Raw genomic sequence first — 24,490 nt, 5'->3', positions numbered from 1 at the left:
ATTCTACCGAAAGTGTACCAAATTTTCTAAATGTTAATTGTATAAGCATTGTTTTGAAAACATTTTGGAATTTGAAGATATTTTGAAGTCTTTTGATAGTTTTTCTGTTATTCTGAATTCGGATAATTATCTCAAAATTATTAGCAAACTATCTGGAAAATACCTGAACAGTATCTGGAAAACTTTTGAAACGTATTAGGAAGCCGTTTGACAATAAGTTGGGAACTGCTCTAAATTTGATTGGAATTTGTCTCAAACTTATCAAAAAAATGATCGGAAAAAGTTTCTGAAAATCGTCAGAAATTTATCTATTATTTGTCTAGAAACTGTCTGAAAATTACAGAAAAAGGACTGAAAAAATATATAAAATTTATCTGACAAATGACCAACGTTTATAAAATTCTCTGGGAATTTTGAGAATCTTCGAAAATTGTTTGGAACATTATCTGAAAATTGACATGGAAATTGTTTTCTAATAAATGAATAAATGAACAAAAAAATTGTTCCAAAAAACTGGAAATTATCTGAAAATTGTTCGAAATTTATCTGGATGTGACATTATCCAAATAATAAAAAAAAAATTAAAATCGTAACAGAAAATTATCTCATTAGGCCGGAAACTTAAGCAAATCTGGCATTTTTTTCGAAATTAATGTCATAAAAATGTGTGAAATTTGCCTTGAATCGTTTGAGAAAGGTCAAAAATTTTCTTCGATGAAAAATATTATTGAAACTAACATGATCAGTATCTAACGGGGAAACAGATTGGAAAACCGACATGTGAACACAATGATGTAATGAAAACCGCGAAAATGTTACCGCAGAGACGGGACTCGAACCCGTAGCTAACTCCTAACCGGGGAAATTGTTTTACCAATTAAACTACCCTGCATATGAAAACACATGAAGAGAAAGCCCAATTGATTGGACGAAACTAAGCATGCTTCGCTCTACTTAGCCACTACGGTATTCACTTACAGTCCCGTATCGACGGAAACAAATTCAACAGAAACACATACAATGATCACGAGTCTATTTCTACCCATCTGCTCTTGCCGCACGATACTGATTTGAGACTTTTGTTTTTGTCTATTTCGCTATCTACGGGATAACACACGATAGTTTCATCCATCGATTTAATGGATCTCCACTAGTGTGTGGTAGCAGCAGTGACGATTGTGTGATCTCAAACACAATGGTAAAGGTAGACAAACCTTTTATTGTCCTTCAACGATTTTGTTTTAGGCTTTGTTAAGACGTAAAGCCGCCTTTACCTTTACCATTGTGTTTGAGATCACACAATCGTCACTGCTGCTACCACACACTAGTGGAGATCCATTAAATCGATGGATGAAACTATCGTGTGTTATCCCGTAGATAGCGAAATAGACAAAAACAAAAGTCTCAAATCAGTATCGTGCGGCAAGAGCAGATGGGTAGAAATAGACTCGTGATCATTGTATGTGTTTCTGTTGAATTTGTTTCCGTCGATACGGGACTGTAAGTGAATACCGTAGTGGCTAAGTAGAGCGAAGCATGCTTAGTTTCGTCCAATCAATTGGGCTTTCTCTTCATGTGTTTTCATATGCAGGGTAGTTTAATTGGTAAAACAATTTCCCCGGTTAGGAGTTAGCTACGGGTTCGAGTCCCGTCTCTGCGGTAACATTTTCGCGGTTTTCATTACATCATTGTGTTCACATGTCGGTTTTCCAATCTGTTTCCCCGTTAGATACTGATCATGTTAAAACTAGCTCAAGGCGGCTTTACGTCTTAACAAAGCCTAAAACAAAATCGTTGAAGGACAATAAAAGGTTTGTCTACCTTTACCATTGTGTTTGAGATCACACAATCGTCACTGCTGCTACCACACACTAGTGGAGATCCATTAAATCGATGGATGAAACTATCGTGTGTTATCCCGTAGATAGCGAAATAGACAAAAACAAAAGTCTCAAATCAGTATCGTGCGGCAAGAGCAGATGGGTAGAAATAGACTCGTGATCATTGTATGTGTTTCTGTTGAATTTGTTTCCGTCGATACGGGACTGTAAGTGAATACCGTAGTGGCTAAGTAGAGCGAAGCATGCTTAGTTTCGTCCAATCAATTGGGCTTTCTCTTCATGTGTTTTCATATGCAGGGTAGTTTAATTGGTAAAACAATTTCCCCGGTTAGGAGTTAGCTACGGGTTCGAGTCCCGTCTCTGCGGTAACATTTTCGCGGTTTTCATTACATCATTGTGTTCACATGTCGGTTTTCCAATCTGTTTCCCCGTTAGATACTGATCATGTTAAAACTAGCTCAAGGCGGCTTTACGTCTTAACAAAGCCTAAAACAAAATCGTTGATTATTGAAACTGTCAAAATATCGTATGAATTGGTAGAAAATTGTTATCTGAATGAGAATTTTTGGAAATTTGTTTGAGTGTATTTTGGATATTTTCTAATATTTTGAAGATTTCGTAATATTCTAGAGATTTTCGGAAATTTTAGAGCTAATTATGGAATTTTTGGGATATTTTCTAAAAATTGCTCGAAAATAGCTTTTAGATAATGACAATCATCTCAAATTGATTTGCAAATTATATGAAAAAAAAACCGGAGAATATCTGGATAACTTTTGCAATATATTAGGAAAATCGTTTGAAAACAATTTGTGTACTGTTCTAGATTTGTTTGTAAATTATCTCTAACTTATATAAAAAATGATCTGAAAAGGCTACTAAAAATCTTTAGAAAATTACCAAAAATTTTTTCTAGAAACTGTCTGCAATTTGTTTTAAAATTATGAAAAAATCTAAAAATTGTCTCTAAAAATTTTCTGACAAATATACAGAAATTGTTTACAAAATTTATTGGGAATTGAGAAATTCTTCGAAAACTGCTCTGAACTTTTCAGAATGTTTAGCTAACGAAGACAGTTTGTTTTCAGTGTTCCCATTAGAATTGCCAATTGTTAATTCCGAAATACTGTAGATTATATATATATATATATATATATATATATATATATATATATATATATATATATATATATATATATATATATATATATATATATATATATATATATATATATATATATATATATATATATATATATATATATATATGTATATATATAGATTTTTTTTCTGTGCAATTTTTATAGTACCAAGTGTGTCAGTTTCAGATACTTCAGTCATCTACCCTCCAACTCACGAATACCAATCAAATCGAAAGAACTGTTCATCTTTTGAACCGATCCAGTCATGAGACCATTTTTACACATCTTCATAAGTGAAGTGCTCCTTAGAAAGTACGTGGGACACCAATGAAAATGTCGTATAGTCGGAAGGGGATTAATCTGGAGGGTATGGCGCGTGGGGCAAAAGTTTCCATCTAAGTTCAGAAATGTGTTTATTTTTTATCGCTTTCACTGTGTGTGTCTGCGGGGGGGTATGTAAAAACTACAAAATGACTTTCTCAGGTCATGCTTTCGGGTCGTTTTTCATCACGTGCTGTCGTTGTGGCAAGCGATTAGTAGCGAAAAGTGGGAATACAATTTTGATTCTTACTGATAAATGGTAGAAATAAAGCTTAAAGTAGAAGCAAAATTACACGTTTTCGGATTTACCGAGTTTAAAACTTCGAATTTATTTCGAAGTTATAAGGATTTTAAAAATATATTGAACTTTGTCATTTTGAAAAATCGTACGAAATTTCGAACCACTTCGCAAATTGAGACCATTTAAAGAAGTATTAATGTAAAACGATAATTTAGGACTTTATAATGAAAAAATATAGATAAAAAGTCGATGTTGTTTTTTTCGGAGCCGCAGTTTCCGATTGATTATGTTTTGCTACTTGGCATGATAAAATTAATTACCAAACAAAACATTTTTAAAAGCTTGAACATAGTCAGGTACCAATTTTTCGTTAATAATTTATTGTTATTTCGCATGTAAAATCATTTGAAAGAATAAACATTTCATGAGGGACTTAAAAATACGTAATGGTTCAACATTCTCTACAAGCCATGCAAACTATTTTTTCAGGATTTAAATAGTATTCACTCACATTACTTTTAAAAATATTTACCGGTTTAGTTTTTTTGATGTCAAATGTTTTAGAAATGATTTTTTTGATATCAAATGTTTTAGAAATGCATGAAACGTAGTCTGAAGTTATCTAAAAAACAATTATTGTCATTTAAGTTCGGAGAGTCGACTTTAAACAGTTTTTTAGAACGCGTAAAAACCGAGAAACTTCAAGACTCTGCGTAAAAAATATCGCGTAACTTTGGAAATCCGCGTAAAAGCGCGTAAATTTGGAAATCCGCGTAGAAAAAAACAGCGTAAAAAAACAACGTAATAAAGACCTGTATTTTTACTGAACATCTTTTGTACGTGGTGAAGTAGGGATCCATGTTTCAACCATTGTTACATATCGATGAATGAAATCTGATAAATTACTTGAGAATATGGCCCAACACTGCTCTGAATCAGGCATGTCCAAACACTGCACTGCACCGCGTACTTCATATAACCACCGTCACCGCGTGTACTGAGAATGTCATTGCGTGCCAGTGCACAAAGAGAAACACGAAACGCAATATCCGAAGCCACGGTGCTCGTGGCGCTGTTTTATTTTCGGCACTGGTGTTTCAAGCTTCGGCATACACCGAAACCGCGTGTTTTCAGTTTCGTTAAACACCGGAGCCGAGTGTTTTCAATTTCGCGAAGGCACCGAAGAGCACCCATGCGTTGGTTACATTGTCAATCAATTGAATTCAATCAGACGCGTATTGATGAGAAAAGAATTAATCATTCAAACGCATTTTTCGTCATACCGTGGCGCTATAGGCGCTAATAGTACAAGCAACGTATATGGCAAAATCGGAAACACTCGACTTCAGTGCTGCCCTAGAATCTAAACACCGTTGCTTGGCAATTGCACGACCACCGCTACGGGTACTTTTTCTGCTGCGTTCGGTGTTTGTTTTTCAACACGAGCACGAAGCGTAGCATTCAATACTCCTGGTGGTGTGCTCATGAGTGAAGGTGAGTACCGTGCAGAACGGATCCATGTTTTTGCCATGCCTGCTCTGATTCATTATCACGTTGTTGTTTTTGATCGACTTTGAGTAAACGCGGTACCCATTTTGAAAAGAGTTTCCTCGTGGTCAAATGTTCATGCATAATCGGTGTCTGTACGATCACGTTTAAATTGAAACCGATAGCAATGGTTCTTTTCGATGAAGCAGAGTGCAGATAACACTGTTATCAAGCGATTGCTTGAACCAGCACAATATTTTTTTCTCAAGAAGCAGTGATGTTTCGAATACTACAAAAGTGCTTCGCTTAAATGGCTGTCACTATTTGCTGACTAATCGAAATGTCATGTAATTTCACACATATTATTTTAAGAGTTGGTATTCCATTTTATGGCATTAGACAATGATAGCGCCATTTGTTTGTCAGTAGTGAAAAGAATAAGGGAAATCTTTTGATGAGAAAAGTTATGTTTGTCATGGAAATTTCACACAATGATCCTAAAAACTACGTATAAATTTCATAAGGCTTTTTATTGGAATTCCAATTTTCGTGACTTCATAAGGCGGTCTTATGCTTCTTAGCGATGTCATTTCGAAATTCCATCTATTTTTTGCCTGAGTGTTGGTCGTAAATCTGTCAATAAAATTTATCTAATAGGCATGTTATCGTTCCGGATGCATATCAAATTTTAAAGTTTACACAGATTTGTGATTTGCTTCATCCAAAAAAAATCTCCGTTTCGTGTTATTACGTATCGGATGTTTATACCCACTGTGTCGTATTGTGACTTGAAGAAACGTTGTAGAAAAGACAACAGTAAATATTTGACAACAAACGGTTTGCCAGGACCGTCAACAGAAGCGTTATTTTTGCTGTGATGAGGTTATGTTTTCGACTTGTCACATTCTAATAAAGTTTCTTTGTAAATATAACCCACGGACTTTGCACAGAACCATGCCAAAGATGCACACGTAAATGGGAAAACTAAGTCTCATCACAAACGAATTTCCAGACATGACAGTCACGATCTTTTTTTGGTGCACATCTACGGTCCTCCGTGAAACTGGCACCAATGGTGATAAATTGGTTGCACTGCTGAGTTCCCATCATACATCCATAATGCAAATGTCAAACCGTGAGAACTCGTTCGATTCGGTAGCTCATTTGTATATATTGAGATTTTATGGCACACTTTGGTTGAAATGATAACAATGCAATCAATCTCGCGCTCCACCAAGCGGTGAGTGCGGTCATTTCAGAAGGTACCGGGAACGAACCACATTTTTTAAAAATATTTATAAGCACGTACATGTCTTTATTATTTATCTTTGGTCTCATCATGAACTTGCCTTTCATTATTATTATCGAACAAACAAAAAAGCTACCGAAACAATCGCACTGACTAAAAAAAATCTGCATTCTTTCGTATCCCAGCAGCATAGCCGAATGTGGTGGCGATGCATTTTTTTTTGTTATTTTGACGTTGACCTACCCAAGCATGAACCTTTGTGCTTGTAACAACCAACAACTGCTTTGGGAAACATTCTCCTCTCCTTTCGGTGGCGGTCAGCGTCGACAAAAGCGGAATTTCGAAGGGGGCACGCCGGTTGATATCTGCTGCCTGCAACAATCACACTAACAGTTAAAGAAACAGACGGGAATAAAGTCGGCATGGCATGGCATGCTGCTGCTTTCCGAGCCTCTGTGGCAGTGTTGGTTGTCAGACCAAATCGAAAAGCCGCGTTACCAAGCCGTGCGCTGCGTATGGCCTGCCTGCGCAGACAGCGAGCTAATTTCGAGTGCCATTTTTAAGTGCTTCTTCTTTTTTTCTCTCGAGCGAATCGCGTTATCGTAGCGCCGCCTCACGGAAACCGTGATTGTCTAAGGCAAGGAAAATAAATAAAAAAAATCGCGAATAGTGTCGCATTGCTGTGCGGTATCGGTCTATAGTTAGGCATCGATCGGACAACAGCTGTTTGAGCTGAGCGAACTCACGATGGAGGTACATCGGCGCAGGAAGCAACGTAAGAATTTATTGTTTAAGCGAACGATTTTTCCCGAACGTCACTTTAAATAATCATTCCTAATCGATCAGCCTGCCATCATCACACAGGTGGCTGTGAAAATCATTTCAGCTGTCACGTCACCTCGCTTTGCCAGGTAGGGTAGGGTAGGGAATAGGGCTCAATAAAAATACCTTTTCGTTCTGTGATATATCTAAGCATTGATATTGTCGAAACGTACGAGAATAAGTTGACTATGTGTTGCTTCTTGGCAATAAATCAAAGTACGTAACGTTGGGTAAACCAATGGTAGCATTAAAAAGCAGCGCATGTGTCAACAAAAAAATATTTTTCAACATTCAGGAAGCTATTGAGCCAAAACTGCTTGCTTTCCTGTATACGTTTTACGACTGATGAAATATGAATTATAGGAACCATACTATAACCATAAGTGCGGCTTGATTCCCATCGTCGTCTTTGCCTCTGATGGTTTGCACGTACCAGATAAGCGCTTTTCGAAAAACTGTACACGCAAAAAATTGACCAACATCAACATTCTGAACGATGATTAATCTGAGTTTCGATGTTCTAGTTTAGACATTTTGGAGTCGTTATTCCTAAATTGGGTTCAACAATCCAAAATATGAATATTATGAAAACTAAAAATTACCACACTCTTAACTTCGAGCATCACCATCTCTGTTTCACCAGCGTTGCCAGATTTATCTTGAATCTTAAAGATTTTTCTTATTTCGTCGGACGATTTCACAACCCAGATCTTTTGCCAGAACTTGCAGATTACTTTTGGTTTCAATTGTTTCTACATATGCAATCACCTTCTTCTATGAGTAAGAAAATTCGAAAATTTGAAAAATAAATTTCTTAATAAATATAAACAGAAAACATAGATTTCGAAACCGTACCAGACAATATTGCTTGACACCTACAAAATGAAGAGGTTTCTTACTCGATACAGTTCTGGGGTGTAAATACTTCGATTGATCATATCACAGATAACAGATATGCAATCTCACATATGAACTGTGTGTAAAATTTGCTCAATCAGCGTGACGAACACTTGCAGATGTCAGCACGATCGACACGAGGTGCCACCACGATTTGAGTGCCGCTTTCACATGAGCCACACGTTTGTTTTGCTGTTGGTTAAAATGATTTTGTTTTATTCCGATCTAATTCTCGTGTGATCTATGGAAATAAAATTGTCTTTAACACTCAGGGAAATCGTGTGATAAGTGTTAAAATCGTTGTAGTTGGAATATTTATAAAACAGGAAGGAGGACTTTGTTATCGTTCCGGAACGAAGTGAAACCTTTTGAAAGATCGCGGCGAATGGTCGAGCAGGTGGCAGTAGTGTTTCCAACGTACAGCAAACTTGAAATTTACACAGGATTTTGAAAATATTAGTTCGAGCCTGTATATCAGTTATCTGTGATCATATTGTAGCCACTCTTCATGGCCAAACGTAACAGATTTTCAATATATCGAGGAAAGATTGAGAATTGTAATTCGACTGATTCTCCCTGCAGACGTTATTTTGGTGTCATCTTGTCGCAGAAGAACGAGTGACGCCGGCAGTGATACTTCCTATTGGTTCAATGAGAGACGTCTCTCTTCGTTTGTTTTAGATGCGATTATTAACGAACGAATGAGACAGTAGAAAAATGGAAGTTGTTGGATTGAATGCTTTCTTTGAGAACCGACGAACGACTATAATTAGATTAAACCCGGGTATAAATAAACGATATACAAAAAAAAAATGCATTGAGAATGCGACACAAGTTTAAGCTCTGCAGAGAACACATCGGAGGCTTTCTAGTTGCAGTTTCGAATTATCTCGAGTTTTGCGATTGAAAGCCAATGATATAAGTCACCACACACGCTTATAAAAAGATACTCAGAATTTGAGTTACTCAATTTCAAATAATGCATGGAAACGTCAATAACTGCGTAGTTTCCATCAATGATATTGATCCAGAGTAAATGTTACACTGTAAGTTTGGGTTTAACGCAAGAATTCGTATTTAGGTTACTCTTCGAGAGATCATTCTAAAAGTCCTAATAGCCATTTGTAGCAACCAATTTTTGGCAATAGAATCTGGTATTTTTATTTGTTTAAATTTGAAATTTGAACTAAAATTCAGACGATATCGGATTAAATGGATGCTGAAACTTCGAGGAAATTAAAAAAGCTGCTACCTAATTTTGGATCAAAACCTACCCAAAATCAACTAAAGTGCATCTTCCCAATTTTAGGTAACGAGTGATGACCTCACAATTTAGGTAAATGTAAGTTTAGTGAAAGTGTTATGCCATAACAAAGCACGCTGCCCATTTTTTACGATCAAGTCAGCTTATAGCTGAGTGATTTCTCCTCAAAAAAATAGATAAACTTGATTTTCAATGTAAGTCACCACAAACGCTTACACAAAGTTACTCAGAATTTTAGTTACTCAATTTCGAATGATGCATGGAAACGTCAAAAACTGCGTAGTTTTCATCGATAATATTGATTCAAAGTAAGTGTTACACTCTGGATTTGGGTTTTTGGTTCGTATTTAGGTTACTCTTCGAGAAATCATTCTAAAATTCCTAGTAACAATTTGTAGCAACGACACCATTTGTTGGTAATTGTGTATTTTCATTTGTTTAAATTTGAAATTTGAATACAGAATACATAATTGCAACATTCATGATTCATGGCCATGAATTGGAAGCACTGGTTGAACGCCAGCAGAGGAGCTAAATAGCCTTTTATTTTTGCTCAGAATTCGGATCAATATATCAAAGATTTGCAAGTACTAATAACGATTTTTTTCTGATGTACAAATAAAGTATTACTGAGTGAGTTAGTAACTTGTACTCAAACATCGTGTTCAATGGAAGAACTTAAATTTAAGTAACTAAGGAATTACTCTAAATTAGATTTTTTTCTTCAGAGGAGTAGGAGTTGGATCAGGGTCATTTCGCCGAAAGTCATTTCGTCAAAAGGGTCATTTCGCCGATTTCTGCAATTGTCTTAATATAATTGGAATTGATTTAAAATAAACACAAATGGAAGATAATACGTTAACACCCGTTTTGTTGACCTACAATTGTACTTCTTGAATAATAATTGATTCTTGTACTCTGAAATAAAGATTGATTCATGAACCTCAGAATGGAGTTCCCAGGGAAACTTGTTGACTATTAGCTACTAAGCATCAAATTGCAAAGGTGTATCTACCAAGCAAATGTATGTGGTATTTTCCGTTTACTAAGTTAAAAATATCTAATGCGGCTTCACCACATCGATCTGATTCGTGTGCTGTCCGACCTCGCTACCTCTCGTTCGGACCTAACACAGAAACCTAGCTTTGAGTAGACCGGGTAAACGAGGCCGTTACAGGTTTGTATGCAATAGGCCGCCGCTTGCGACCTATTCGGCGAAATGGCATTCGGCGAACTGACCCGCTCCCGTAGGAGTTACTTATTTTGAGTAACTTTTTCGAAGCGTGTACAATATGCAACTTGTGTTTTGACTGAGTTTCTAACTTGGATGTAATCTAACTCACTTCTGAGAGAAGATGGTATTTGTCCAATTCTGAGTAACATTTACTCATTGCTATAAGAAAGAAAGTAAGCTCTAATGAGCAAACATGTTCACAAATTTCTCCGAACAACTTCTAACTCACTTTTGATGGAACAGAACTCAGTCCTCACCACTGCTCGGTGGGAAAATCGGGACGTGGTCCGGCACTGGCAAGAAATCCAATCGAAACTTATTACCCACTTTTGATAATCGCCGAAAACCTGAAATTGCTTCTACGATCAAGTTTTCCGAAATTTTCTTGCTCAACATTTTCAAAGCAGGGCAATAAAAATGAATCAATTAAGATACAGAGTAGAAGTTACTCAGTTTTCTAAATCAACTTTACTCACTTTTTGACAGTTGAACTAAGTCTGTGAACCATTTCGCGGTTAATTTTAACTTTTGGTTAAAATTTAGCACTCGAGCGATTAATTTGATGTTGTCAAAAATAATCCTGCTCGAGAGCATGGCTATTCTTGACAGATCGATTGTTATTTTCCGATACTGAAAGAAATCATGCAATTCTAATATTAATTCTTCAGTTGAAATTATTTCCAGTGGAAAATAAACCCAAATAACTTTCCGTCCGTCAATTTTTTAAATGGGCCGCAGTTTTAGTTAAATTTAACTACTCGACACAAAATAACCACTCAAGTGTCAGATTTCAACTAAAAGTTAAAATTAACCGCGAAATAGTTCACAGCCAAAATTAGCAAAAGTGAGTACAAATTGCTTAATTGAGAGTAAAATTGAACGAGTGTGTTTTGTTCAAAGAGAGTGCCAAACAAACGAAAATAGCCATCTATGTTTCATTATTTTGGTCAGTAGGCGGATGACGACCAGTGTTGCCAATGTTACAGATTTATGTTGAATCTTAAAGATTTTTCACAGAGATTTTTGGACAGACATTTTACCAAACCAGATCTAGATTACTAGATTACTTCTGGTTTTAATGGTTTCTACATACTAAATTTCAACTTCTATTTTGAATTTTTATTGTCTAATATGAGTAAGAAGATCATGTCTACAGAATTCCTTGATGTCTACAGAAATAAGAGGTTGTAATGCATGTTACGCTCGGAGAAATTGTGTACTTAACTGCAAACGGAGCCGTGCATCGCCAGATAAAAATATATGACTCTATGACGCTGAGCCTGCATTATCTGAAATCAATCGAACTGATGTTGTCAATATAGCACCCGTATGGGAAATTTTCGGTTTATTGACGTTTTTTTCGGTAAATTAATGTGTAGATTACGTATTTTCCAATATTTCTGACCTTGATACTGTCCAAAATTAGACGACGTGACCAATCTCCCGGATATGAGCAAGAAAAAAAATCAAAGTTGATTCCAGCTTTTTAGATTTTAATTTTGCTTGTGGGTTTGTGAAAAAGTATAACTCTGATGTAAAACTTCAATTAACGAACCTTCTTCAGTTTGTCTAGAACTGTTCCATTAATTGAACAGCATTTATATTTTCGACATTGTAAAGAGGTTTTATCACCAGTAAGCGTCCCCCATAGCATACCTAACTATCGATTGATTTTCTTTTCGATCGTACGCCCGGTAAAGACATTTAAATTCATGTTTTACGTTTCGTTTCGTTTCTCGGGATCTGTTCGAATTAGTGTTGTAATCCGTAATTACAGTAAAATAATTCAGTTCCTTGCCTGGCCTGGTAGAGATGTACAACGCATTCCATGTTGCCTGCTAGTAAATAATACTAATTACTGTAGTAAATTAAATGTTTACTATGTTTGATTCTTGGGTAAACATAAGGGCAACGGTTATTTGACCAATTCATAATTTGTATTACAACGGAAAACATTTGTTTTGCGTGAAAACTCCGTGATCATAGGTATTCTTTTTTTTATTTTTTGAGCAAATCATCACTCGTCATTCTCCGAAACCATCGAACAATGTACGAGTATTCTATTGACCTTGTGACGGTGGGAAGTAAGTGCATATTAGATAACAGGTGTATAATTGATTTTAATGAATTTGCTGTTCTCAGACTCTCATCAAGCATATAAGCGATTATTGAAGAATTGAGATGTTCAGCAAAACTCCGCGATCGGCGCCGACGGAGAACGCGTGCTTTCTGTGCACGTGGAGTCCTGTCTAGAGTGTATAACGAATTACATAAGAAATGAAACTGCTCCCGGTCCCTGTGCCAGCCAACATTCGCTTTAGTAACGGCAATCGTTGTAAGAGTACACAGTAGTCATTTGTTCTGTAGACTGGCAGTGTTACAATTAGATCGACGAATGCCAAGCGCAATTTACTCTGCAAGCTACTTCGGTGGGGTCGCGTGCCTGTCCCGGCATTAAAAATTGAATGAGTATAAAAATAGCTCACGTGTCTGGAACACGCTACATTACTATTCCAAAAGCCAATCCGATGCGTATTCGTTGCTACACAACAAGTCGTCCGGAGTTTATGCTGCGCTGGATCTGACAATTGTTCGGATTAGGCGACGGTTACTACGATCGAAAACTTCCTCAGTGTTTCCGAAAATTTGACATTTGTTGAACGACTATTTTTTTCGTTCTAACCGCATTCGTACTCCTTCGGAATACTAACGACTTAATTTATGAGTTGAGTGCTACCAGTCACGAAGCCAACTGGGAATGTTTGCCGCATGCAGCGAAGGTTGTTGGCTCAACATGTCGTCGATGTCGTGATCTGTGAATCGGTCCTGGTGATATTGGTTTATAATTTTATGACCGCAACCATGATGACATAAATTACCGTTCAAATCAAGCAATAGATATCATCAGTCAACCATGAGAAGCAATAGCTACCATAAGATTAGCAAAACAATATATTTCTCATTTAACATTCTTTGGTTAGTTATCGCAAATTGAAATCGATTAGCCCGACCAGAGGAATGGAAATCAGTTGGCAAAACTTCACACACCTCTTATCGTTGCAGGGTCACGTGCAAACAATGCGGTGTGCACAATGCTTCGAGGATACCACATTGAACCCCATATAATTGAAGCTCGCACATCGCTGATAGGCAGAACACGCTTGCAGGGTCACAAAAGCTGTAGCATGTAATTGGCTTAATTCACATGATCATGCGTGGAAAATCCCCGGTATTGCTATTAGAATACGATTTTCCGGTCAAAGTGACGACAGGAGGAGGGAGTCCAGGGTTGCGTTTGAGGGGCAAACTCGAATGTCTTCGATACTCGGTGTTGTTGATTGTTAACTAGGGGCTACAAGGGCGGAAACAACGTAGCGTAGTCAGAAGAGACTACAATTAAATTCATACGAATATATTAGTTTTCGGTACAATACAGCACTGTACCCTGAGTCGATGGTTCGAAGTGTAAAACGCTGGTGTTGCAAGCCAGCTGTCGCATGTTCAGGCCCCGGCCTGGTAGAATTGCTAGTATGGGTAGGATTGTAACACAAGCCATTCTGCGTACTAGCATCTTAACTTTACTTTTATTATCAATTAATTCAACTATTTCAATGTTCAACCAATTGAATTTCGGTATACGATATTCGAAGTCATTTTGAAATCTGAAGTTTTTCGACAAATATAACTGGGACAGGATTTATGGATAGGATAAAACAAACAAAAATAATATTATTTTAAAAACCCTAGTTGGCGAATTCTCACAACCTATGGAGGTTTTTTTGCCTTTCACTATACAAAAGATCTAGAATTGCTGAAAACCCCGACTTTTGATCGGAGTCCCGAGAAGCCCTAGTGTTATAAGGCTCTGGAAATACTTTATCAACGTGTGTGAATTATTGTGCAGACTGATGGTCGTATGTCTGATGTCTGATTGAAATTTTAATGTGGCAACCCGGCACGCTAAACGAAATTGAACAAAGCACTCTGCGAACGCAGCAAAGCCGTACGTACCGTCGCGTACTAGTTTTGCATCGTCATTTTGAATGACGATTTGAATGTTTTGACACCACTCGTCGCCCTATAATTTCGGAACCGGAAGTCGGATCTGGATGAAATTGCACAGTATTATTCAAGACAATAAGAGCTTTAATTTGATTCATGATTCGTGAAAACCTATTTAAGTGCTGAGGACAGTACGGTAAAGTGGTAGGATTTCGGAACCGGAAGTCGGATCTGGATGAAATTGCACAGTATTATTCAAGACAATAAGAGCTTTAATTTGATTCATGATTCGTGAAAACCTATTTAAGTGCTGAGGACAGTACGGTAAAGTGGTAGGTTTTTTGCTATTTTCCCGTTTCAAATTAATTTTTCCTGGAAACGGTGCAGAATATAGAAAAACCCACCTGCTAATGTCTTCGAAATTGAATGGAGAATATTCTGTGAAATTTTCAGAATGATTCTTTGAGTTTAGCGGTCGTGTTGTATTTTTTTCTGACTAAAGAACTGCTGAAAATTGGAACGCTCGGAAATGCATACCTCTACTTGTTCATCGGATAACTCGGCTTTAAAGGCTTGTATCATAAATCTACCCTGACAAAGTCTAGATAATTTAGTTTAGATGCGATTAGTACATAAAAACATATATGTTATCTTTTTTTTTTTTTTTCCCTTTATGGGCTGCTCTGGCCGAGGGGGGTGGTTACAACGATCCACACTTTCCATACCAGACGAACTAGGCTATGGTGCCCAAATGAACACTAGTAACGAAGGAGGAAATCTTCCAGCATGTAACCCAAGCGACAGATTCCTTTGCGGCTATCAATTTGCAACGAAAGATACGAGTATCTTCTATTGCAAGTTCGCCAGAGAATTTGTCACTTGAGCAGGAAGTGTGTGCTTCACCCTGTAACCAGTCAATCATTGAGTCGTGCGTCTCTGTCGTATTCGTATTTTGTCATCCTACCAGCTGCTTCTGTATCTTAAATGTCCTCGTCGATGAAACTTTGCAAATTTCGCATTGTATCCGCTTCGGTCTTGTCCCTGCTTTCCTAAATAGTCTTATATGTCTGAAGCGGTACAAACGATTATTACTTTAAAGTTCCTAAACAGATGTAGATATGTTTGATCTACTAACACTATCCATTCTAATCTGCTCTGATTAATTCTATCTTTGTCGAAGTTACGTTACATTTCCTTTTCCCCATTGCATCGCTTTTTTATTATGCCGGAGAAACCTGTTAATATCTCAATGTGATAATTTATCAAGAATAAAGAAATAAATATTTATAATATTACAATAACAACAACAATAATAATAATGATAATAATAAAAGTAATAATAAAAATAGGAATATTGTGACTTACTAAAAGTTAATATGTCATCAAAAGATTTATTACAATAACATACCAATGTTTCGTCGTTTCACTGGGGCTCTTGATTTGTTTTCAATTTCCTTTTGGTATTCCTGTAGCATCCTAGTATATCCATATCGTTTTTGTCTATAATCTTTTATTTTGATATTTTCTCGTGATAAGAATAAAAGAAAATTAGGTGTTAGTAAGCTTGTTAAATTATATAATGTAAGGATGCGCATTTAACACTAGATTGCCCAGGAAAGTCACAATATGTAAACAATGGAAGGACCGCGTGAAATTCTGTGAACTTTTTTAATTCTTTATTTAACGATATATGCACTTAGGAATACTGCACTAGCTTTTATTTATTCTGTCACAGTTTATATTATTGACTTTCTCTCTTTCCATCATTCTGACTGCCTTTGAGCAGTCTAGGTCTAAACTAAGTGTTGGGCCTTCTAGTGTTGAGCACGCATCCAGGAAACAAGAACTACATGTATTTCGTGAAGAAATACTAGGTGTGATTGGATGAAATGGTCCACGTGAACCGCTCTCTTCCAGAAACACACATCTCACACTCTTAGTTAGAAGGTGACATCTGTGTCCAAGTTTGAGAAATCTAAGTACATTCAAACCTTTCCCGATATGAGAGTGTATTCACACTTGATTAATCAGTTTCGTCATCATTGCAATTTGTAAACATTACCGATACCGAGCCGGATCGGAAAGGTTTGAAAGTTCTTAAACGGTTCATAGGATATCAATTTACTCCTATTCCTGATAACAATAGTCCTCCTTTTAGAATTAAATTCACCAAGCTCAGGACGAATATGATATATTAATATTCATCCCAACTGGATCAAAATAATTCAAATTGGTGACCAATTCCAGGCATAAGAATGCTCGAAACCACCTAATGACCTGTTGTCAATTTCAAGCATTATTAGTCCTGTCCACTCCGTGATCGATTCAGACAACACAATAATTTTCATCTTTTAAATTTATAAGCTAACGATCGATCTCGGTATGGTCAGACTTTGTAAATACGCGAAGTGTAAATTGACTCCCACCCCCATCCACCAAGCGGGGGTACGCACCCTGTAGCTCATCATCCAAAGCCTAGGGTACATAAAAACATATATGTTATCGCGATAAAAATAAAGTCTTGTATTTTTCTGTGAAACAAAGTCAGTTTCAATGCATCCGCCCTTTTTTTTTTTGCTTTGCTTTCCTGATAGCATTCTGAAAAAGGAGAGAGAAATAAAATTGACTCGACAAGGCTGCCAAACACACAGACATTCAATCTTTTTGAAAATTGAATATTTTTTAATGTGTATGCTGGCAACCCGGTACAGTTCAGGGTTCAATGCTCATATACGAGAGAGTACAAGAGAAATACGATGCGCAAACGAAAATTGAGCGAGCCACGTGGTCGATTTGAAACTCAACACGCGACCCTCTGTCCTCAGACCTTAACCGTTGCTGAGAAATCAAAGTGAGCTCCGTTTTTGGTGATTTTCTTCACTATTATTGGTGCTTTTTTTTTTTTTTCATAAATACGTTTATTTCTTAAGGCAGTTTACATAAGTTTTTCTTCGCCGTAGCATCACTTTTACATAATATTCTTATCCTAATTTAATTCTAACATAGTCACAACGTTTTGCATTTATTAAAACATATTCTCTTATTACTTAAATATCATCTTAGGTAACTCGTCATTAATTATGAAATCTACTCGGAAATATTATTTGAACCAAACGATTAACTTCTATAAATTATAAAATAAGCTGTTATTTTCAGACATTTTGTTAATAATTTCATAAACTGTTTCGAGTTTGTTTGTATCATTACATTATTTTTATTCTAACTTAGCTATTGGTTGAACTCATGGACGCAGCTGGGATCAGAACTAAGTCTTGAAAGGGGCCTTTATTAAATTGAAACTCCAGTTTTCTTTATGAAATGATAAATAAGTTTCATGTATGAAAAGTCACGACAAGCAAGAATGTCTCGAACTGGGATATTGGATAGTCTACCTTGGGTACGCAAAGAATTTATTAGTTGAGATCTGACATCACGATACTCCACGCATGTCCAAACGACATGATCAATATCTCGATAACCTTCGCCACAAGCACAATGATTAGTCTCGGAGAGCCCAATTCGAAGGAGATGTGCATCTAACGTGTAGTGATTGGACATGAGTCTAGACATCACACGAATGAAATCTCTACTCACATCCAGTCCCCTGAACCATGCCTTTGTCGATATTTTCGGAATAATTGAGTGCATCCACCGACCCAGATCATCTTTATCCCAAGAAGCTTGCCAGCTGGCAAGTGTTCTTTGGCGAGACGAGCTATAGAATTCGTTGAAAGCAATTGGTCTCTCATAAATTTCACCCTCAATAGCACCACGTTTGGCTAAAATATCGGCTCTTTCATTGCCAGGAATGGAGCAATGAGCCGGGACCCAGACTATAGTGATTAGATAATTATTGTTCAATATGTCGTTCAGGCACTGTTTTATTTTGCCCAGGAAAAACGGTTCAGTCTTGCCAGTCATGTTTGAGCGAATGGCTTCAATTGCACTCAGACTATCTGTGAAGAGGAAATAATGGTTTGGAATTAATGTGACGATTACACTCAAACTATATTGAACTGCTGCTAGCTCTGCTATATAAACAGATGCAGGTTCTTGAAGCCTAAATGAGGCCGAAACATTATTGTTGAACATACCAAACCCTGTCGCTTCTTCAATTCGCGATCCGTCCGTGTAAAACATTTTCTCAGAGTCAATATGCCTGAACTTACTTGAAAATATTTTTGGGATTTCCGTCGAACGTAGATGATCCGGGATTCCACGCACTTCGCGCTGCATGGATGTATCGAAAAATAAAGTTGAGTCAGGGACATTTAGGGGGCTGACACGGATAGGAATATATCTTGAAGGGTTGATTTCCTGTGACATATGGTTAAAATATACTGTCATGAATTTTGTTTGAGATCGAAGCTCGACTAGTCGTTCGAAATTATTAATTACCATGGGATTCAGCACCTCACATCTTATTAGCAGGCGTGATGAAAGCTCCCAAAATCGATCTTTTAATGGAAGAACTCCCGCCAGAACTTCAAGACTCATTGTATGTGTCGAATGCATGCACCCTAAAGCAATTCGCAAACAACGATACTGAATTCGCTCCAGTTTGATAATATGAGAGTTTGCAGCGGAACGAAAGCAAACGCATCCATATTCCATCACTGAAAGTATCGTTGTCTGATACAATTTTATTAGATCTTCCGGATGAGCACCCCACCAAGATCCTGTTATTGTTCGAAGAAAATTTACTCTTTGTTGGCATTTTGTTATCAGAAACCTAATGTGTCCTCCCCACGTGCATTTGGAATCGAACCACACCCCGAGGTATTTAAAAGTTAAAACCTGTTGGATCATTCTTCCCATCATATGGAGCTGAAGCTGCGCGGGATCATGTTTTCTTGAAAAGACGACTAACTCTGTTTTCTCCGCAGAGAATTCGATACCAAGATGAACAGCCCAATCGGACAAGTTATCTAAGGTATCTTGCAATGGTTTATGCAGATCAATAGCTTTGGGTCCAGTAACTGAAACCACGCCATCATCTGCCAATTGTCTTAGTGTACATGGGGTTACTAGACAGCTGTCAATGTCATTTACGTAAAAATTATAGAGGAGCGGACTGAGGCATGAGCCTTGCGGGAGACCCATGTAACTATTTCTGAGTGTTGCCAAATCGCCATGTGAAAAATGCATGTGTTTCTCTGACAAAAGGTTGTGCAAATAATTATTTATAACCGCTGGGAGTCCATTTTGGTGAAGCTTGTCTGAAAGAACATCAATGGAAACTGAATCAAATGCTCCTTTAATGTCTAAAAATACAGATGCCATTTGTTGCTTTTGAGCGAAGGCAATTTGGATGTCAGACGAAAGTAATGCAAGGCAATCATTCGTCCCTTTATTTCTACGGAAGCCAAACTGAGTATCTGACAACAAACCGTTCGTCTCGACCCAAGTGTCGAGACGTCGTAGAATAATTTTTTCGAACAATTTTCTGATGCAGGACAACATCGCAATGGGTCTATATGAGTTGTGATTGGAAGCTGGTTTCCCCGGTTTTTGAATGGCGATAACTTTCACTTGTCTCCAGTCAGGTGGAACAATATTTTGCTCAAGAAACTTGTTGAACAATTCCAACAAACGTCTTTTTGCGAGATTGGGCAGATTCTTCACCAAGTTGAATTTAATTCTGTCCAACCCTGGAGCGTTATTGTTACAAGACAAGAGTGCTATAGAAAATTCCATCATTGAAAATGGGTTATTAATAAAACCATTATTTGGAGGAGATTCCCGTATAATGCTCTGCGTAGGAACAGAATCTGGGCAAACTTTCCTAGCAAAGTCAAATATCCATCGGTTCGAGTATTCATCACTCTCATTGCCCACGGTACGATTCCTCATTCGTCTGGCCGTGTTCCAAAGAGTGCTCATTGAGGTATCTCTTGACAAACCTTCGACAAAATGTCTCCAATAGCTACATTTTTTGGCTCGAAGTATGCTCTTGTACTTGGTTTCTAAAACCATAAGTTTTTCAAAATTCTGAGGAGTTCCTCCTCCCCGTTTTAGAAACGTCTTGCAAGCATTTTGTTTTGCGAGTTTAGCCTCTGAGCACTCTTTGTCCCACCAGGGGTTGGGAGGCCTTCTGTTAGTCGTTGGCCCAGGAAAGCGTTTAGTTTGGGATTGTTCTGCTGCCTCCAGAATCGAACAAATGAGGAAGTCATATTCTTCAAGTGGAGGGAGCTCTTCCATTGAATTCAAAATACTAGAGATACTACTTTGGTATTTAATCCAGTCGATATTTTTTGTCAAATCATATGGAATACTAGCGGAAGTAGCAATGCAATTGCTACTGCTAATTGAGATGATGATTGGTAAATGATCGCTACCGTGTAAATCAGGCAGTATTTTCCAGGTGCAATCTAGTCGAATTGATGTTGAGCAAAGAGATAGATCTAATGCACTTGGGCGTGCCGGAGGTCTTGGGATCCGTGTCATGCTACCCATATTTAATACCGTCATGCTAAAATTGTCACAAATGTTTTGTATTAAAGATGATCTGCTATCATTGTAAACGGAACCCCACATAATACCGTGCGAATTTAAATCCCCCAGAATCAATCGTGGTGCAGGAAGGGCTTCAACCATTTCATTAAGCTGTTGCTGTCCAACTTGTGCTTTTGGAGGAATATAAACCGAAGCTATGCAAATATCTTTGCCTTTAATGTTTATTTGGCAAGCAACAACTTCTATACTAGAAGTTGAAGGGATGTTTAATCTATAAAAGGAATAGCATTTCTTAATTCCCAAAAGCACTCCACCATACGGAGAGTCTCTATCGAGACGTATAATGTTAAAATCATTAAAATTTAAAGCTATGTTTGAAGTAAGCCATGTTTCGCATAAAGCAAATACATCACATTTTTGACTATGCAATAATATTTTAAATGAATCAAGTTTTGGCATGATGCTTCGACAATTCCACTGCAGGACAGTGATTGTATCATTTGCGACGGGTGATAAATTATCCATCAAAAGATACAAAACCTGAGACAATTGGCCATTGAGCTGATAACTGCTTCAAAAAATTTCTAGCTATTGGAAGGAATGCCATTATGAGGGTCTTTAAGGGTTCAGATATATTGAATGCTGAGAAAATCCATTCAACAATTTCCGAAAACTTCAGTAATCCTGTTGGTGGCTGTGAAATGGAGCCCACTGGATTATTATCTTTTTCTGTACTAGATCCTGGATTGGTTTGTGAATTTGACAAACCAGGAGGCACAGTCTTTGGTTTTGACTTTTTTTGTTTAACACGGGGATCTTTTTTTGAAGATGAAATTTTAGGTGTCTTTTTTGGTAATTTGGAGGAAGACTTCTTTCTCTTAACTGACCCTTGGGTAGTGATAAACGAATTACCTTCACTATTTTCGTCAGAGTCAGAGTCCTCTGGTTCCTCTAGATTTGAAAACCCGTTTTCGGTTTCCAAAGGGGGGACATCAATGACCATTTTAAGCATTTCTGCATATGTGCGCTTAGACCGTGCTTTTAAAGAAAGCTTAATTTTGTCTTTGTGCACTTTAAATGCAGTGCATACTGAAATATCATCATGAGGACTATTCCCACAATAAATACATTTTTCAATTTCCTTGTTGCAATCATTATCTTTATGAGGCCCTTCACACTTAATACATTTTGGTTTATTACTACAGTAAGTAGCTGTGTGGCCGAATTTTTTGCAGTTCGTACAATTCATTACATTTGGAACAAAAAGCCGAACAGGGAGGCGAATTTTATCGACATAGACATGGGACGGCAACGCAGACCCGGCAAATGTCACTCGAAACGAGTCTGATGGGCGATAAACTTTTTTTTCCTCTTCATGAACTACTGAGTACAGTTGTTTGCACTCCAGTATTTTCACACCCTCAAGCATAGAGTTCTTGAAACGACCAACACCATGCTTGAGTAAATCATCTACCGAAAGACTCGCTTCGGTAACAACACCGTCAATTTCGACATCTTTGGAGGGTATGTAAACTTTATACTCTTTATTGAAATGTTCCGAAGAGACAATATCATTCGCGTGTTTCAAATTATTTACCACAACACGAATTTTATCGTTATTTACTTTTATGATCTCTTTGATTGAAGAGTATCGTGATGTCAAACCTTTATTAATTTGAAAAATGTTTAATGGCTTTGATATACGTCTAAAAAAGACTATCCAAGGCCCAGAAGAGCTCTCCTGATATTTTTTCGTTCGTGGGGGTATAGGATTCATGCTAGGATTTACGTCCATGGATTCATCCATTACATTAATATTTTTAACTAAACTTTAAAATAAAATTTGAAACCAACACTACACAGTACTCAATCAAAAGGAAAAGAAAAAACTTCTACCTTGAAATTGTTGTCTATCTCCGTTGCACTGCCGTGTAGATCCTCGTTGCTCTAGATGTTCTTGTTGGATGTATCTGGACGTTGATACAACGATATTATTGGTGCTCTCAGAAGCGAAAATCGAGGAGTAGTAGTCCCAAAGAAGTTTTAAATATTCACTAACTAACAAGATCTGCCAACTAGATGAAATTAGCAGTAAGTTTTATAAAAATGAGCGCCTCGTTTCGCCATCGCTTGTGAAAAAAATACTCATGAAATCGAAAATTTTCACTAATCGCTTTGTAATACCGGAACCGAAAGTCGGATCTGGATAAACTTTTCGGGACTTTTTAACGAATTTCAAGAGCTTTTATTTGCTTCTTAGTTTGTGAAAATCGGTTGAAAATTTTCCGAGAGAATTGAGTGCGCATTTTTTTTATAAATTTGCACATAATTCCTTGTAATTCCGGAACCGGAAGTCGGATCCAAATGAAATTCAGGAAAATTGTATGAGACCGTATGACCTTTCTTTTGAATCTAAGTTTGTGAAAACCGGTTCAGTCATCACTGAGAAAAAAGAGTGACATTATTTGTCACATACACGAACCGAGTCGAATGGTATATGACATTCGGCCTTCCGGGCCCCGGTTGTAAAGTTGGTTTTCACAGCAATTGTATAGCCTTTCTATATGAGAGCCGCTGGATTTATTTGATTCAGTAAAATATTATTATCATTAGTTTTCATATCAATACATCGATTTTTCTTATCTTCCAAATCCTGCAATAACAGAACAAAACCCGAACTCGGAAACATGTAACTAACAGACAACCAATTTAGAACAGAGTAGTGCGGGAAACTGCATTCCTTTCTCTCTAAAGCTAGAGGTGGAAGATTGAGATTAAATGTGTTTCAACATTTCTGTTTAAATAAGAAGAAAGGATTTATTCAGGTTGTAAACCATTAGGCAGGCGAACTTCCAGTTAAAATCGGACAGTTATTTTTCATTTTTCACATGAGAACTTTTTCCGATGCTCATGAGAACTTTTTCGAATTTCGAAGTAATTTCGACTAGAGCTAAGAAATGTTTTTTTTATTAATTCAAAACAAATGAAAATAACGAAAAATAAATGTCACTCTCAGCTCCGTTTGAAAATATTGAGAACGATACCCATGTTCAGTCAACGACAAAGGCGGAATAGTAGTTTCAAAATTGTGTTCTTTCTTTCGTTTACCCTTACAGTCATTCTCGGTTTTTAATGAAATTCGTATACTGTGCAGCAAGGATGGCTTTTATCGTATCAAAGAGAGACGGATATCATCGCAGCAACAAAAAACCGGCATGGTTCATTTAACATAGAATAGACACCAGTGCGAGAGCGAATTTCTCTCGATGATCTGTCTCGCTGCTCAAAGGTTAGCTCGCTGCTGTGGAGATTCTCTCTGAAGCAACAAACGATCGTTTATTCTCGTTTCGCGATCCGATTGGATAATTGCGATAGAATCATTTTACTATTGCCGCTTATTCTATGTGCAACCTTTGTATAAGTTTTGTCTATGAAAATGTATGCGAATGCTCCACACAAGGGTATTGAAATATTGCAACCAAGTATGAGAATCATCAAGTTGAATCATCGATTCGATTTTCTGCGATAATTGT

The 24,490-nt window shown here is 37.1% G+C and overlaps 1 protein-coding gene across 9 annotated transcripts in view; it reads left to right on the top strand.

Moving 5' to 3' along the window:
- LOC131426175 (solute carrier family 41 member 1) overlaps window positions 1-24,490 on the top strand; it is a 96,457-nt gene that overhangs the window by 30,754 nt on the left and 41,213 nt on the right. Inside the window, exon 1 of one of the 9 annotated variants that reach the window (XM_058588689.1) lies at window positions 6,764-7,057. The exons of the other annotated variants lie outside the window; for them this stretch is intronic. Coding sequence (XP_058444672.1) covers window positions 7,030-7,057 — 28 coding nt within the window. The 5' untranslated portion in view covers window positions 6,764-7,029. Of the gene's footprint in view, window positions 1-6,763; window positions 7,058-24,490 lie in introns of those variants that run through there. 9 annotated transcript variants of the gene reach the window in all.

This window comes from Malaya genurostris, chromosome 1 (genome assembly GCF_030247185.1).
Source record: "Malaya genurostris strain Urasoe2022 chromosome 1, Malgen_1.1, whole genome shotgun sequence".
NCBI classification, from domain to species: Eukaryota; Metazoa; Arthropoda; class Insecta; order Diptera; family Culicidae; genus Malaya; species Malaya genurostris.
This window is presented reverse-complemented; position numbering and strand designations above follow the sequence as displayed.